The sequence below is a fragment of the Limulus polyphemus genome, unplaced genomic scaffold (genome assembly GCF_000517525.1).
Source record: "Limulus polyphemus unplaced genomic scaffold, Limulus_polyphemus-2.1.2 Scaffold3445, whole genome shotgun sequence".
Taxonomy (NCBI): domain Eukaryota; kingdom Metazoa; phylum Arthropoda; class Merostomata; order Xiphosura; family Limulidae; genus Limulus; species Limulus polyphemus.
In genome coordinates, this window is record NW_013669055.1 from 86,841 (window position 1) to 105,222 (window position 18,382).

General features: G+C 34.9%; 1 protein-coding gene across 1 annotated transcript in view; it reads left to right on the forward strand.

Annotated features, from left to right (window-relative positions):
* Window positions 1–18,382, forward strand: part of LOC106469359 (RNA-binding protein Musashi homolog Rbp6-like) — a gene marked incomplete at its 5' end in the record, with an annotated part of 80,757 nt that overhangs the window by 45,022 nt on the left and 17,353 nt on the right. The window contains 4 exons of the mRNA XM_013929846.2: window positions 3,818–3,900; window positions 6,027–6,111; window positions 7,127–7,159; window positions 9,575–9,679. Coding sequence (XP_013785300.2) covers window positions 3,818–3,900; window positions 6,027–6,111; window positions 7,127–7,159; window positions 9,575–9,679 — 306 coding nt within the window. The remainder of the gene's footprint in view (window positions 1–3,817; window positions 3,901–6,026; window positions 6,112–7,126; window positions 7,160–9,574; window positions 9,680–18,382) is intronic.

Here is an 18,382-nt window from a genome sequence, read left to right on the forward strand (position 1 = left end):
GTGGTTTGATAATTCATTAAGATGAAAGTTCGCAAAGTTGATTATATTGTTCTTTACATTGTCTTGTTCTGTGTGTGTGTGGGTGTTGTTTTTAGTCTTTTTAGAACAAAAACAACTAAGAAAAACGCCTTTCTACTGCAGTAACTCGACCATCACATGTCCACTTTTAGTCGCGGGACTCGTTTCACAAATATTATATTGTTAGGCACTGGTTTAATATTATATTGTTAGGCACTGGTTTAATATTATATTGTTAGGCACTGGTTTATATTCACGATAAGCACATGTTCCTATGCATTTTATACAACTTGGAGAACTTTACATTCGATTAAATTGTCGGTTTGGTTTTGGTTATTTTAGAGCAAAGCCACATTGGGCTATCTGTTGTGTACCCCGCGGGGAATCAAGCACCAGATTTAAGTCCGTAGACTTACCGCTGTCCCACTGGAGGACTACTATGTCCGACAATCTTCACTTTATGGTACTTAATAGTATTTTCAACCTGAAAACATACGCTAAACAATCAGATCAGTAAGCACTAGTGTTCAGATATAGTCGTCAATAATGTTGAACTACTGACCAGATAGAAGACATCCAGTCATTCCTCACCACAAGGGATTTGTCCGACTTTAAACTGAATAATGGGGTTGGCTGTCACTCTTGTGACGCATCCACGGCTGAAAATGCAGGGTGTGTCCTGCGGCGCAAACCTTCGAGCGTACGATCCGCAGCTAAACACGCTAACCACTAAGCCAAGTTCGGTCCTATTATGGTTGATCTCGTATCCGTATCTTTTTATTTTCTTCATAAACGGATATGATACGAAGAAAGGCCACTGTCCGAAACATCGTGCTTAAATAAGTAAAATAAATGAAAATACCCACTGTCCGAAACATCGTGCTTAAATAAGTAAATAAATGAAAATACCCACTGTCCGAAACATCGTGCTTAAATAAGTAAATAAATGAAAATACATAGTGCTTAATTTATAGAAGACAAAAGGGGGGTTGAATTCTGGAAAATGATTTAAATGTTATTGAAAATTAAGGCTATTGTTTGGGGTGAGGCCCGAGGATAGTGGTGTAGTTAACAGATAGCTCCTGGGTAGCTTTGCGTAATTTTTATTTGCTGTTAAGCGCAAAGCCACATAATGGGCAATCTGTTCTGTGCTTACCTCGGGTATCGAAATAAGAATTTTGTGTTATAAGCTCTCACAGTTAACGCCGAGCCACCGGGGGAGGGGGGATGCAGTTTTGTGCGAACACGAAAACAAACAAAAAATCACGTATACGTTATTCTATGTTTACTTCTATCAGCTGGAGAAAAGTTAACCGGAAGTATAACGTTATTGGGTTAAATAACTTTAGCAATGAGAGTCACCCTCCATCTGGTGTGTTACTTATATTAACGCTCTGTAGCTATCTGCACTAGTAACCGTTCCTAATTTTTAACTGATAGACTATAGGAAAGACGTATAGTCAACAGCACCCACCGCTAACTCTTGGTCTACTCTTGTATGATTGAATTGTGGGATTTGAGCGTCACCCTTATGACGCACCCACGTCCCCATCCCTAGAGTGCGAAGCGTTTTTTCTGTGCAGTAACGGAACGCATCTTTAGACTTTATGAGCCATAGTCCGTCATCCTAACCACTAGGACACGCCGTCCCTTGGTCTTCAGGGTATGATCTATTTTAACAGAATGTAATTTGGCTTGGGCATCATTTCTCACAAAAATAACAACAACGAAAACAAGAATTAACTCGAGCAATTACGAGTAAAATCAATCGAGATTTATTATTCTGCTAACATGGATAATTCGGTACACCGCTGACGAAAAACTAAAATATAATCTTTCAAACAGTTGAATCATTTAATTATGCTGTTTCACTTGCCTTCATAGAAATTCAAATGTCCGTTGTTTTTGTCGTTTTTAGGGTTTTGAAGAATCATAATTTTATGTATGTACTTTATATAATTTTGTTTGCATTCTTTATTCGCAAATTTTAAAGTTGAATCTTGTAGATGAAGCCTAAAATGCTAAAGAAACACCAAAAAGAAGCACGAAATGCAACAGAAAAAAAGAAAAAAAAACATTACAAACAAATAGGACAACGATCCCTACTTTTCATTAAAATTTAAAAGTTTTTTTTTATCTATTTGTTCAGTTTTTATATGTCCATGGAATGGACACAGCATCTATAAACTTTATCTGATAACTGTAACTTTTGCATAAATTAAAACCACGATCACAAATTTGAAAATGTAATTCTTACTTTGACCTACAGATAAGTATATAGCACTGCCAAAGTAGGGATTAAATTTTATACATTTGTGATTGTGGTTTTAATTGTTGTTTCATTACTCTTTGTAGCAGGATCCATACTTTGTTTTAAAATCCATAATTTTTAATACTCTTGTTGTACTTTATATCTGTATAAAGTATATATATTTTACCTTTAGAAACAGTTGCGTGTCTATCCATCGATATGTAGTGCCATCTGTTGGGATGAAAATATATTTAAGTACCTACATGATATGTTTACCATTTATAAAAAATCTGTATATATTTATCGGAATATCAAAAGCGGTTACCCACAAACCAGTAAAGTAAACTGGTGAAATCTTGTAGCGATAGTCCGAGCCGTCTAAGAGCTAGCTTCGCTGACGTGATCAGGTAGGTAGGTAGGTAGTAGACGAAAAGTTGCCGTTTTAAAAATTTTTGAATTGTTATACCGGAAATGTTAGCGACCTTTTTAGCGTCTTATTAGTATATATGCGCATAATATATCATAACCAATACTTTAAATGGTCAGTTTTTCGTTTAGAAATTTAATACGGTGGTTTTTCGGCGCGTGACTTATTTGGAAACCTTGTCGATCCCTACTATTAAGTACTACCGTACTTAATAATGAGGGATCCAAAGTATTCCAGCACACTTGTATTTGACAAATGGTTTCGTATTTTGGAGCCTAAAATGTGTGTATGTATGTACGCGCGTGTTCTGTGGAGTAAACTAAATGTTTATCACGTATTTCAACCTATACACCGAAAATACCTTACACTATTTAGATAAACAGATAGATTGAATTAAAAATAATTTGTTTTAGCTTTGAAATAACACAGAACTTCCAGTTGGATACATTTATAAACTAGTGGGTATTATGTATCTAAATAACCTCTGTAAAGCAGATTTTACCGCGATGGTGAAAACCTGTGCAGTAAAGCACTATGAAAGTGGTTATAGCTGAGACTAACAAGACAAGCATCTTTACAGGTCTAGCAACAAAGAAATTGGATAAAGCCGATCAATAAAACTGAAAACAAATGTTGTTGTTTTTATTCCTTTGTGATCCTGGGAATGACTAGTCTGTTTTTATTTACAAGCAAACACAACTTTGTTTTTTAAAGGTAAAAACTAATTACTCACCGCTAGAATAACTTTTCTAGTCGCCCTGTTATTTATCCATACATATAAGTCAACGAAGATGGATGGAAGAATATATAGAAGAAGAAGAAGAAGAATTTAGATGTCCAGAAAGATGCAACGAATTCCAAAGATTCGAGAACTAATTAACTAATGCGAATAATTCTCAATAGTGACCTCACTTCCGACCAGTATGACGTCAGAAACAATGAACCCTTCTTCGTCTTTTCATTTATCTGCTTCACTGTACACTATTTTCGTTCCTTTACCGTTTCATACACAAGTCAAAACAGTCGGGCTCTTATTACTAGTGGATGTTTAATGTTTTGTGCCATTGATTTTTCGCGCTTAAAAATTAGTGCTTCCTATGATTTATGCTTTGTTTCTTTAGGTTTTGGTTTCGTTATCTTTGAAAGTGAAGACGTGGTAGACAAAATTTGTGAAATTCATTTCCACGAAATTAACAACAAAATGGTGAGTATCGATTTCGTTAATTATTTATGACTGATTTTGAAAAAAGAAAGTTTTTATTTATTATATAACAGTTGAGAAAGATTTTGAATCTCTCTTTTTTTTGAAGTTCTATTTAATTTTTTCTGCTTTAAACTTCTTTCCGCACTATTGCATTTACTAAGAGTAAGAAAAACTGTTTTGGGCACTTGCAAAGTTGTGATGTTGTTTCTGTCCTCGAGTAAACTGACCAATTATCTAATATTGTGCTAATATTATGTGTATGAGTGAAAAAGATTCTCTCCATCAATTTGCAAGTGGATCAGAATAGAAACAGTTGTTAATAATGCTTGGACACGGCTTGAATGGTACCTGATGATGACAAAACCTTGTCGAAACGTTGTGCATTTGCTGTTATGTTAAACTTATATTAAGGTTTTTCTTCATTACCCATTCAAGCCGTCTCCAAGCATTATTAGTCTCAAAGTGGGTTCCTCGTCATCGAAGAAGAAACAGTTGTTATTTCCATCGTTATCCAGTCACCGAGATGACGTCTCTTCCGGTTCAGGCCACTCTCACTCTTAGACAAGCAGTCATCAAGTTAACGTCTTTTCCGGTTCAGGACACGCCCACTCTTAGTCTTATTAATAGTCTCTTAGATGGTGTACGCTAGAATCAGGAAAACTGATGCACCAAACCCAGAGAAAAGGGAAACACTTTAATCGTTGAGATGTATTTGCTGGTTATAGCAGAGCCCAGAGCCCCTAATGGCAAAATCTTGTCTAATACGTAAAACACGTTTTCTTTGGAAAGAATTGGTTTAGACAGTGATAGGTATGATAAGTTATCAAATGTCGTTAGTTAACTAATTGATTACTATATGCAGAATCATCTATAATATTACTGTGTTCATTTAGCTTGCGTGATTGATTAATGCTTTCTTCAATGTCATCTTTGTTCTATAAAAAAAAGATATAATCCTCGACGTTGGGGTTTTTAATCATATTAAACTGACGTAGTATTATATAATTACGCTGTTGGAAGCTTGAAGACGTTTAATGCAATACCTCAGTACATATGATTTCCGCATCAAGAAGTATAAAATAGGCTTAGTTCTATCATTATTCCTTCGTTTTACTTCACATTGTTGGTTCTATGCAATTAATTTTGGAAATAAAGAATGCAGTTTGTATTAAAATATTATGAGATCAATCTTTGAACCGAGGAATTAATTTTGGGTTTCACAAATTACTCTCCAAATTATTAATTTCACAGAAATGCAAAGTTATTTTTTTCACACGCCATCAAAGGTATTGGTAAAGTGTAGTTCCGTTTGTTTATTTGTGCTTATTACTAGAATTAAAAAGATAGAAGTTTAAAATGTCTTTTTAAAAAATAAAATAAGCTCCAGACAGAGGTGTAGGAGTCTAATTATTTGACCAAGCGAAGCGAGGGAATGTAGCACCACAGGCGCACCCGTTACGGCTTGAGTCTATGGGTCGAGTTAGGACCCTTGTAACTTTTGGGTTCTGGACTAAATTCTATGCATTCTCCTGCTTCTCTTGAGAGTGACTTTCCTAATTTTGATATATTTGCTGAGACAGATTGAAAAGTGGGGATCCGCCTCCCCCTTCCCACCGCTTCCTGTGCTACTGGTAGAACATAGAAGAGGATTGCCAAAAATTAATTGTAGTTTAACCTCCTTGTGTCTTTGAAAAATGTAAATTTTACGATAACAGTTCATAAACAGGAAATGTCACACGTAGTTCAACTTTTTTAACTCTGTGTTCTAATTTTATGAAGAAATTACCTGTTAAAAACAGAATTAAACACTGTTTATGATTAGAGAATATAATTGAACCGTTTACGACTTAACAAGGCTTTCACTAAAGTTGTTTTTTTTTTTTTTGGTGCCTAAAGATTTGTTTCAGTTTTGCTAACCAGGGGCATATCAGTCTCCAACATGATTGGCCAAATTGTTTGTGTCATCACATAGAGATTTAGACTAAAAGTTAGAATAATTTTAGGGTTGGGGACAGTGAATGAAAACCTGATTTAAAATTAATTTCTTCAATATTTTCTCTGGTGACTTGGAAACTTTAAGATTTATTTAAACCAAGTAAAAACATAAAAAAATAACTAAATTACAGGTGGAATGTAAAAAAGCTCAACCGAAAGAAGTCATGATGCCTACTACAATTGGTCGAGGAAGAGGATCAGGAAGAGGAGTGTATGGTGAGTCAGTTTTAACACAGAGTTGTTATTAGTCCTAGTAGGGTTTCATGTATGTTTTATGACAATGGGTTTTGTTTATTTGCTGTAAAGCATAAAGCTGCAAAATGGGCTGTCTGTGATGTGCCCACCACGGGTATCGAAACCCGGTTTTTAGCGCTATAAGCTTCCAGACTTATAACTGAATCACTGGGAGACACGGCAATAGGTTTGTGTGTGTATATTTAGGTCACAGATACATGATTCAATATATCACAGATACAGTATATATTTGATAGCTACAAAGTTTCCAATTTTTCTAAGTATTAATTCTAGAACACTCTAAATGCGGTTAAAATTATGTGCTAAATTCAACTTAAGGTGTCATTTTATGTAGTCTGACCATTCGACGAATTCATCTGCTGTTTTGTGGAATAGCTATATAATGATTTTTTTTTTCTGATCGGTCAGCTGCAAAGAGAACGTAGTGGATGCAGTTTTGGCGATCTTGGAAAGATTAACACTTCTTATTTTTGAAGCGTTCAGTTCGTCTCACCTAAAGAGGCTAAGACTCATTTGTAAAAGCCCCGTGCTAGTTTCATTTGATTTGCAACTATGTAAATTTTATCGTACTGGTTGTTGTTATTTTGATCGTGCAAAAGACGTAATGGGCTATCTGCACTGTGTCCGTCGCGGGGAATTGAGCCCTGGGTTTTAGCTTTGTAAGTTTCTTAGAATTACTGCTGACTCACCAGGATACTATCTCACTAATAAAACTTTTGAAGTAGCAAATTCAAATGAATGAAAGTTATAGTCAGAGCCCTCTAATGTTAACCTTTGTTTTTCTTATTCTCTGAAACCAGTCTTAAAAAATTCCTTTTTCTATTCAAAAAATAAAACAGAAAGTGATAACGTTTTTATAAAGTATTTAAAGTTTGTTCAATTATATACCTGATTATATACTTTCATGATTCAGAAATTCTAAATCCTTTGTTGAAAATAATGCAATGTGTCTAAAATTCGCCCTCTCCCCTTTCAGATCTTATTTGGCCGCTCGGTGCACTCACAGATGGTAAGTGTTACTTCAGCTCTTGACTTTGTAGCTCCCACTCCCCGTATCTAGATTGAAGTACGCTATATATCTGAAATAAACTTTTTGATAATACAGAACACAGAACATGGTCCATTTATCAAAATGTGCAGGGTGTCCATAAATTATCTGACCCGTTTTAAAAATTAATAACTTCAAAAATATTATACATAGAACGCTCAGGTTTTATTTAACTTGACGAACAACCCATAAAGTTTTTTCCTCTTTTCTGTTGCTCCATCACACTGGAGTCTTGACGTCCGGGAGTTCCTGAATAACACGTTCCCAAACAGATAGATTGGTATTGATGGACCAATATGATGGCCCTCACGTTCCCCTGACATAACCTCGTTGGATTTTTTCTTGTGGGTGGTTATGAAAGATCAGATATGTTTGACATCTGTGCATGATATCGTGGATCTTTGCCACAGAATAATCGATACAATAAAGAACGTGACTCCCGAGATCTTGAACAACACCTGGAGGGAGGTAGAGTATCTCTTAGACATTCTTCAAGCAACAAACGGTGTGCATGTGGACGTTTACTAAGACAAGAAAAAACTTTATGGGTTGTTCATCAAGTTAAATAAAATGGTTGTGTTCGATCTGTAGTATTTTTGAAGTTATTAATTTGTTAATGGGTCAGATAATTTATGGACACCATGTACATAGCTGTAATATTGCACATTGATGTCTCGTAGATGATATTGGTTTCTGCTCAAACCTCACATGGTGAATTTTAATAATTAATGGTAGAAACTGTGGTTATATACACGGTAATAGGATAGTCTGTTAGAAAGAAACAACTGTATTGACGAATAACAAACTTTACTCGAATGTGGGTAACAAACAGGTAGTGGCCAAAAAAATGGAAACACCAAAGTACCTTAATATGGTGTTTGGACACCACGTGTGGCCAGTATGGCCTGTATGCTCCATGGCATAGAGTCTATCAGCGTCTGGAATTCTGCAGGAGGAATGGGACACCATTCTTCCACAAGAAAGTCAATCAACTCACGCCTAGTTGATGGAAGTGGAAAACGCTGTCTCAGGCGTCGTTCCAGAATATCCCATACATGCTTGATTGGGTTCAAATCTGGTGACTGAGAAGGCCATGACATATGGGTAACGTCAGTGTCATGCTCCTTAAACCATGGAGCAACTACTCGTGCTCTGTGGACGAGGGCATTATCATCTTGAAAGACACCCGTCTCTGCAGGACAGAAATGCTGTAACATGGGGTGAAGATGATCACTCAGTACCTTTCCTTCTAAGGGTATGAGCGCACTCAAACCATGCCAGGAAAATTTGCTCCACGCCATTACGGAACCACCATTGGAACCAAGCACTCAGGGCTGTAGAGTTCTCTAGGTTGGAGCCACACTTGCACTCGTCCACTTGTTGAGAACATTGGGAAGGATCATTCATCTGACCATATCACATTTCACCAGTGCTTGGTAGTCCATAGCCTGTGTTCTTTGCATCACTGAACGTGCAACCATGCATTGCCAGGTGTGATGAGCGGTTTGTGCACTGCAACCCGACTATGATATCCCGTTTTGTGGAGTTCTCGGCGGATCGTTTTTGATAAAACTGGCTACTCTCGCTCCAGGTTGAAATTTGCAGTCAGTTGATCTGCCTTGCTGTCTTGCCCTACAGTTCGAATTAATGCACGGACATCACGATCCTGGAGTATGGGCTTCCGCCCATTGTTGCCTTTTGCTGATGATGTCTTACCCTCAGAGTTCCATGCTGACATAACTTTAGACACCAGCAAATTGAGCTGTATTGGTCACTGAAACTCCAGTCAAACGCACCCCAACAATCACCCCTCTTTCAAAGGCACTGAGGTCTCCTCTTGCAGCCATGCTAGCCATGATTATAGGCAACCAGGCCTGTCCAGCATTTTTTATACATGGCCCTATGCATGCTGGGATGTTATTTTGTTAATTAATGGACGAGCCACACCTGTGTGGTAGCCTCTACATCGCATATACTTGTTGTCCCTCATTAACCCAAGTGTTTCCTTTTTTGTCCTTTACCTGTACATGATAAACAGGATATGCTGTTGTAAAGAATTTACTCTTTTGTAGATTTTGGCCTCATTATTAAGCGTGCACAAAACTTTATTAAAACCCACATTACCCAACATCATGCCCATCAGTACAGCCTGTAATTTTGCAGAGATAAATGAATTATTCTCGTGAAGAAAGGTCCGAGTGTTTACTTAACGTTAAAATGTGTCTCAAATCTTGTTTAGGAATATAAGCTAGTTTAGAATTGTATATTCATAAATTAACAGTGAAGAAATGTTTAACTTTCAACTGCTCTCTAATAATCTCAAAACTTACTTTATAATTTTTGTGAACTAATTTAGAAGTATTGGTTTTGGTTTAGATTCTGACGTCCTGTGTACACCCCTGTCTTCAGTAGGGTTCCCAGCCTACAGCTACGGACGCACGAGCTTTCCTGGATATCCTGGCTTTGGCCACTTGTTTGCAGGTATGAACTTTAACATGCAACAGCTATGTGTACCATGCCCTCTTGACCACTTGAGTGTCTGCAATTTAAACGGCCTGTAGCTGTGACACCCACCCGCCCCCTAGCGAGTTGGCCCGACATATCTTCATTGTTAGCTTTCAAAAATACAACCTGTAATCTACTGCATGGAACCTCTATCGCAGTATTTGACTGTGACGAGCCTTATTCCCTCGACCACTACTCGGGATTAATCCGGGTCCATTTGTCATATTCATTGTATTGTTTGTATATGGACAAACAATCGGCAATGTTCGACTTCAAATCGGGTTTATTCGACTTTCCCGAAGACTATGCCACCCACAGAGGAGAAAATGCACTGATTCCCAACAGTATTTTTGTGCCAAAGCTTTCAAGAGAAAAGAAAAAGCGTTAAAAATTGGTGCCCTTAATTAATTTTTTGTTTGTTTTTTTAAATAGAAAAACGGGCTATTTGGGGAAAATTTAATTTCTTAGAATTCATTCTTCCTGATAAAGAATTGAAAGTAATTCTTCTAAATGACTGCGCTGTATGGCAACGAAACAAGGAACATATCAAGTTTTGTATCAATTTCACGTCTCTCGGAAAAGTTTATATATACATACATATATATATATATATATATAAATATATAATTTTGTGTATAGTCAAGTCTTAATTTAATACTCAGGAAATCCACAAAATAAGTTAAAACTAGAACCAGTTCTAGTCCTAGTTTGTTTTCGTTCTCTCTCTCTTCTCTTTTTCTTTTTTTTTTTTTTTGCTTAAGCGGGAAAATGTGAACGGTATGAGAAAAATAATGTTTATTAGGTGTATGTTAAGGTAATTTTTGCCTAAATTACTCTCACATCCAAGATGTATATGGATTTATTGTAGTATCTCTGTTGTTCATTAAGTAAGAACATGCTGTTCAATCTATCAGATCAAGTGTGTAGTAAATAGTAGCCAGAAAGTTATAGTTAGCACTTGATGAATTTGTTTTCTCTGTGGACAACTAACTGAAGACCCTGGATAAGCTTACGCGAGTCTTCGTAAGTCCACTTATAGAGGCATTGAAACGTCATCTCTCATCCCAATCTTTTCCAGAGAGATTGTTCATAGTACTTTTCATTGACAATATCCCAGAAATTTGAACGCCCCTTCGCCCCTAGGGACCAAACTTGGCAGCTTTTTCAAAATATTCATGACAGAGTTCCCACAGTTAACGGTACATTGAAGTTTCATTTTCCAGTGGATTTTTTACTTTATTATATAATTTGGAAGTACAGAAACACCAAGTTTGAAACTTGTAGTTAATAAGTTAGGTTACAATAACGATATTGAAATTCGGATGAAGAGCACTTGTTCACTCTGTGTCTATTACAACAATGACACTGTAATTCATGAGAAGAATACGTGTTCACTATGTGTCTGTTGCAACAATGATATTGTAAAATTGCCTGAAGAAACATTTATTATATGCTTGTTGCACTCTCTTATTTGTACTCGTGCTATACATCCTGTTTATGGTATGCAGATACATAATAGCTTGTTTATGCACGTGAAAGCGCTCTTAAGTATTTGTTTGTTGCAGTCTTGAAATTTGTTTATTCGGGGACTTTAAGGCTACAAGTTTGTAACAGTACTGTCAACATTTGCATTTCCTGCATTTTCCCAATTTGAACAGCATGTTCTGTAGTTCTACATCTATGTGTCAAAAAAAAAATTGTACTTATTCTAGAGTTGCTACCTTAGTTTTAAGTTGTTTACAGCTTTAGAGACTAGGAGTTTGTCACTTTAGTAGATTAGGGACGTGATTTCAGAAATAAATAAGACTTATAAAGTTGTCTTGGTAAAATTACCCTATCCTCAGTTACTCTTCCTAAGCATAGCAGTTCAGGGTTTGTAGGTATCCTTCAGAATTTGCTAATTGATATTGAAAATCAGGGACCCTCACTCTTAAGTGCAATACCTATTACAAGTGTTTGTGTTTTTCTTTCTTTTTTTGCACTGTGAACTAAAATATGAGTTACATGAATATGATGGATTTGTTTAAGATTGTGGAAATAAATGGTTTAAATCTGAAACACCTGTTGCAAGGATTTGTGATTTTACTTGTAGTCGTAGAGACACCAAAATATAGCAGGTTTTTACCACAAAACTAAACAAGCATCATTTAAAAAGCTTAGGCTGTTTTCACTTTAGTCTTGTGAACTTATCTGACCATAATACATATTATAAAACTAACTTCTTTTCCTTTACAAAATATATCGAACCATGATATAACACCCCAACCCCTTCCTTACAACATCATTTATAACACCCCAACCCCTTCCTAACCAACATCTTTTATATCATATTAGTGAATGGAGATACTTCATTTGAGATTTCGAATTGTATTTACTTTTTTTTTTACCAAATTCAAAAGGCTGCTTAATAACTTAGAGCAGTGTTTTCGAAACTGTGGGGCGCGCCTCCTTGGAGGGTCCCAAAGCGGTGGCTAGGGGGCGCAGCCTTTTGCCTGGAGTACCCAAAAATCACAATGAAAGAAGCAGAAAAACGAAAAAATAAATTTAACACTTTAAATTTTCCTGCTAATACTTAAGAAAAAAATTGTTTAAAGAAGGCAAAGAAACCACTGTCTTTGCTGTTATTATCACATGTGAAAATTATAAAAAATTGATTAAAGAGAGGCAAAGAAACTACTGTATTTGCTGTTATTATCACTTTTTTATAATTTTCACATTTGATTAAAGAGAGGCAAAGAAACTACTGTACTTGCTGTTATTATCACTTGTGAAAATTATTCAGTATGAAGGAGGAGGGGCCAGAAGAACAATGCTGAGTTAGGGGGCGCCACTACTTAAAATTTGGAAACCACTGACTTAGAGATTGACTGTGATTGTTTTACAGCTTTGTACTTGTTGTGACATTGGAATCGAACTACTGAGTATATTTATTAACGTTCTCTATGTATACGAGGTTAAAATTTCTGAGATGACGGTGAGTACAACCAAATGTTATATGTTTTGAAGATATTCAAACTCTGTGTTTGTGTGATGTCTCACTGTTACCGTTTTCGATCTGTTTAGTTACCCTCTTCTTGATTAGTGAACAAACACGCACACAATTTAGTAGTTATCCCAATTGTTCAGCGACAAAAGGATGCCGCTGTCTGAGGGTTACATAACTGTCACGTAGTAAGCACCAGCTGGCGCGGCCGTCTTAGGGGAGTTATGATATCATAGTTTCACAAAGTGGCACCAGAGGAAGCGACTGTCTGGAGAGGGATGATATCAAAGTTCGATACCAGGTGTTACTAGGTGGTCGGTGCTACCTGCTACCAAGGTTCTATAGGTAAATGCTGTTACCAAGATTCTATAAGCAGGTGGTTTTGCTAGGTGTATTGTGTGTGTTTTACAAAGGCGGGTAATATTTCTATATGCAGATAGTGTTACTGTGCTTATGTAGGACTGCATACAGATGTCAAATTATAAAAGCGGACACTTTTACTAAGGTTCTATAGACGGATGGTCTTACTAAGGATAGTGTTTCCATGTTTCTATAGGCGGATGGTCTTAATAGGCAATCTTGTATGTGTTTTATAAAGGCGGATGCTGTTTCTATAAATGAATAGTACAATAGGTTGATGAGCTCATCGTAGGCTGTCTTAACGTGTGATTACGTCATCAACATTTTAGACTAGACTTAATTATATGTCCTAAAAGTTGCAAGTAAAAACAATTATTTTAACGAGACAACTATTATAACACTGTTAAATATATTAGTTTTTATGCACACACTATCTTAGTTCGTCCAATATTTGAACGGGGAAATAATTTACTTTACATACTTTTACAATTACCTGTCCTGAAAGGATTTTATCGTACCTAATGTTTAATTTTTATAAATATTGAGCCAGACAGTTACATTATTATTCTACAGCCGATTATGTTTTTTTACTATTTAGTACACAATTAACAAACTATAGTATAGTTTCGCTTCTATATATATAACTTGCATAACATACTTTATAGAATTATCATCCTGAAATAGACAGATAACATAATCATTTATATATTGTAATTTAACATACCAGTTTATCGTTTCACTTTATAAGTACGTATATATAATACATGTTTCATTAATTATAATGTTTGGCTAAAACATATTCTTATGCTAACCCTCTACATATGTAGCTCTGTTTACATTCGTATCTCTAAATTTAACAAATGGTTAATAAACTCGGTAGTAAACCATTTTGCTACAAATAAATATGATAAATGAATGACTTAGTGTTTAATCAATCACTTTACCATTATAGAAACTATTTGAAATAGCAACACTCACCATTCTATGATTTTCTATAGAATATTCACTTAAAGAACAAAACACACTATACTAATAAAATTCGTAAAATTTTTTACATAAATCAAAACGTCTGCAACGATTACCTAAATCCGGGTTCGATTCCCCCCGGTGGCAGATAGCCCAATGTGGCTTTACTCTGAAACAAACAAACAACAACTTACATCTTGAAATTGACTTTTGAAAGTCATTGTTAACTTTAGTTGTGACGTCACTTCTTATGTTATCAAGATTTAAAGTAGTAGAGTAAAACGTTCAACTCCCCTTTTTACTAAAGTAGTTTAGTAAAGCATTCGATTATGACGTCACTTCCCGTTTTATTAAAGTAGTTTAGTAAAGCATTCAATTATGACGTCACTTCCCGTTTTATTAACGTAGTTTAGTAAAGCATTCGATTATGACATCACTTCCCGTTTTATTAAAGTAGTTGAATCAAACATTCAGCTATGACATCTCATTAAAGTTCTCTTCTGTGCTGAGATCTTTATATGTCCTTTCAAAATCGCAATGTTTTTTTTAATATCAATATTTTAACACCCATTACCAATAACATTGTTTTATAAATTATGTGTCTTCATGGTTCAAACAGGTTCGTGTCAAATTAGAAAGATGGTTGGTTATTTCGCAGAAATATGTACATATAATTTCATTTCTATACATTAAACAAACTAATTTTACAATAAAAGCAGGCCACGCAGAATGTATCGATAATAAATTGCTCCTTCAAATAGATAATATAGTGTTCAGATAGATAATATATAGTGTTCAGTTAGTATATAATATAGTGTTCAGTTCGTAAATAGATAATATAGTGTTCAGGTAGTATATAATATAGTGTTCAGTTAGTGAATAGATAATATAGTGTTCAGTTAGTGAATACATAATATAGTGTTCAGGTAGTGAATACATAATATAGTGTTCAGTTAGTGAATAGATAATATAGTGTTAGGTAGTGAATAGATAATATAATGTTCAGTTAGTGAATAGATAATATAGTGTTCAGTTAGTGAATAGATAATATAGTGTTCAGTTAGTGAATAGATAATATAGTGTTAGGTAGTGAATAGATAATATAGTGTTCAGGTAGTGAACAGATAATATAGTGTTCAGTTAGTGAATAGATAATATAGTGTTCAGGTAGTATATGATATAGTGTTCAGGTAGTTAACAGATAATATAGTGTTCAGTTAGTGAATAGATAATATAGTGTTCAGTTAGTGAATAGATAATATAGTGTTCAGGTAGTGAACTAGATAATATAGTGTTCAGTTAGTGAATAGATAATATAGTGTTCAGTTAGTGAATAGATAATATAGTGTTCAGTTAGTGAATAGATAATATAGTGTTCAGTTAGTGAATAGATAATATAGTGTTCAGGTAGTGAATTTCCTTTTATATTATGTGGGAATTGTTAATGCTAATCATATAAAAATGTTGTAATTTAATTAGTCTGAGATCCTGTTTAAACAGCTTAATATGCCTGTATTAGGTGTTTCTATAAATCAAATTAGAATCTGACTTTTTGCTATTGATTCATATTCATACGAATTCTTAAGTTAAACATAGAAATAGGTAGATTAGAAAGATCTAGACTAAAGTTAATGAACACATCCACAGCCATGCCAAAAGTAAGATACAAGGCAGAGGAGATAAGGCAGATTGTCTCAGATAGTGAAATTAATCTGCATTGCAAAAAACAGGTTCTGAAAGTTTTACACTATTACAGACTACAGTAACATTAGGTCAGGTATCTTGAAAAAAGAATACGAGATTGCTGATGCAATATACACCAAAACTAGGGTTTAAAAAACGAAAATGACATCAAGGATAAGATTTAGAACATGTATACAAACCTGCATTAGTAAGGATTATATAAATAATACGAAGGAAGACCCTACAAGAAAGAGTTATATCACTTAACATGTTCTAACTATATCTACCAGGACATCAGAGACCTACAAACATACAAAAACAGTTGTCAATTTGTAAGATCGTTCAGAAGGCAAGCTGTTTAAGGTGACCTAAACTAAAAGTGTTTTAAGTCATTATCACTATGAAGGATAATAGCACTGTTTCAAAGTGGACGGTAGTTTTCTACTCATTATACCAAATCAGTTGTATGGCCATGTATGTTATGCAAAATACATTTGCTTGCGCAATTTGCCATCTTGAAATTTCCCTACAATCTTGTTATTTGTTTCAAATTTAAATGTATCGAACCACGAAGATGTTAAAGCTTTGAAACGATGGTTCAAAGAAACATACTTATTTCTAAAAAAGCTAGTTAAATGGATGACTGTGACGAAAGGAAATAAAATTAACCTGATTAAAATGTAACTTTGATATAAGAAAAATATGAGAAGGCGAATGTTGTATTTCGTATTTAGTAAATCATCATTTCATATTTGTAGTTAAGTGTTTACTTGAATGCACTTGGACTATATCCTTTAGAACAAATATCAATGCACACAGTTAAGTGACGTTTTAGTTTAATGCGCATGTGCAATCTACTGTACAATAAAACTTGAATACGATCATGTTGAGATACTTACACAAAAGTGTTAAGCTAAAACGTTTATTTATGGTTTTATCTAGTTCATCACTTACCCACTTAAAATCTTTGTTTTTTTATCACGTGTATTTAAATAATTTAATAATGTAAGGCGTAACAAAAATAATTTATACTTCCGATTTCCTGTGGTAGAGCTCTCGCTTTCGGAACTGCCGAGCCGGGTTCAAATTCGTGCGATACCACAAAATGTTCCCCCACTTTAAGCTGTGGGTGCGTTATTAGAGGCATAGTCAATTTCTTATCGTGTATTGTGGGTGGTAGGGTGCTTCTGACTGGCTGCTTTCTCTCTGGTCAGTAGTTACAAATTAAGGATGGCAGATGATAAGACTTTGTTCCCTTGCCATAAAAATATATCTTCAGAACGATTTACCTTGACGACCCCAAGTTTATAAATGTTATTACTTTATGAAAACGCGCATTTAATTTCCTGTCTGTTGATCGTCACCCCCTCAGTGCAATAGTGATTCAGTGCAGTAAAAGTTGATGACAAAGAAGCAATTTCGCATTGAGGGATGATGAAAACTACGATAGGCAATTTTAGGAAAGTAATAACAAATCTGATTTGTCAGAATAAAGTCGATCAGGGAACCGGAATGAAATATATATTGCTACGCCTAATCAGATTCTTCCCTAGAGTGACAAATAAAACGCAATTTAAAATACATCTTACATACTCGCAAGAAGATGAATTAGGTGCTTATCTGCCAAATTCCATTCTACATAAAACTATGATACAGAGTATATAACGTTGAACCAAGTAATAATCTAGATTTTTTTCTATCAAAATTTTCAATATTTTTTTACTGTGGAAATGTTATGATAAAATATTCTTATCTCCGCAAATCTCAGGAAGAATTCAAACACATTTTGTAACTTGGTTAAAATATTTTGTTTCATTATCGACTTTCTACATTTGTTTATGTGATACTTTTATTCCATTACGTTTCAAAGCTTACATCGGAATATCTGCTTTTAAGTTTTATTTAATTTGAATTTAATTGCATTCTTCTTGCGTCATTGTAAGAATAAATGTCAAATTTCACGTGCTGAACTTGTACTTCAGGTTTAAATCAACTTGTACTTCAGGTTTGAATCAAACCTTACGTTTTTTTAGTACGTAGATCCCTCGTCTTACGCTCTAGTATTTTTTTCTTGATTTTTTAATAGATTATTGCAAATGTTATCTTTTCCTACAGTCCCTGTGTGTTATCGGTATTATGTATGTGTTTACAGTGTCAGAGCTGTCTTGCACTGAAGAACCCTGTTGTTTGCGTCTTTGCTAAACCTACCATGTTCCACTTTTCTCTTTCAAATGTAGATAGTAATAATAATACTTTTGTTTTCAATCGACATTAACCTTTCTTATTCAACGTAGGTTTTTCAAAGAGTTTGAGTTTACCCAAACCATTGAAGATAAGATAATGAAAAAACGTCTTCCTTCTGTGTAACTGTGACTATGATCTCAGCTTTACTCTAAAGCCAAAATAGTTGACTGTAGAACCCCAACCTAAACTGCTATGCTTTTAGCTACTGTACCACCTCGTTCCTTGTTGTAGTCATAGTAATTTAGATGTAGTAGTTACTGTAGTTGATAACATCCCTCTAGTTACCTTTTCATTAGAGCTGCTCTATAATAATACCACCCTCTCTCTCCTTTTCTCTTCTGAATTTTCTTTTGTTTAGCTACTGTGCCACCTCGTTCCTTGTTGTAGTCATAGTAATTTAGATGTAGTAGTTACTGTAGTTGATAACATCCCTCTAGTTACCT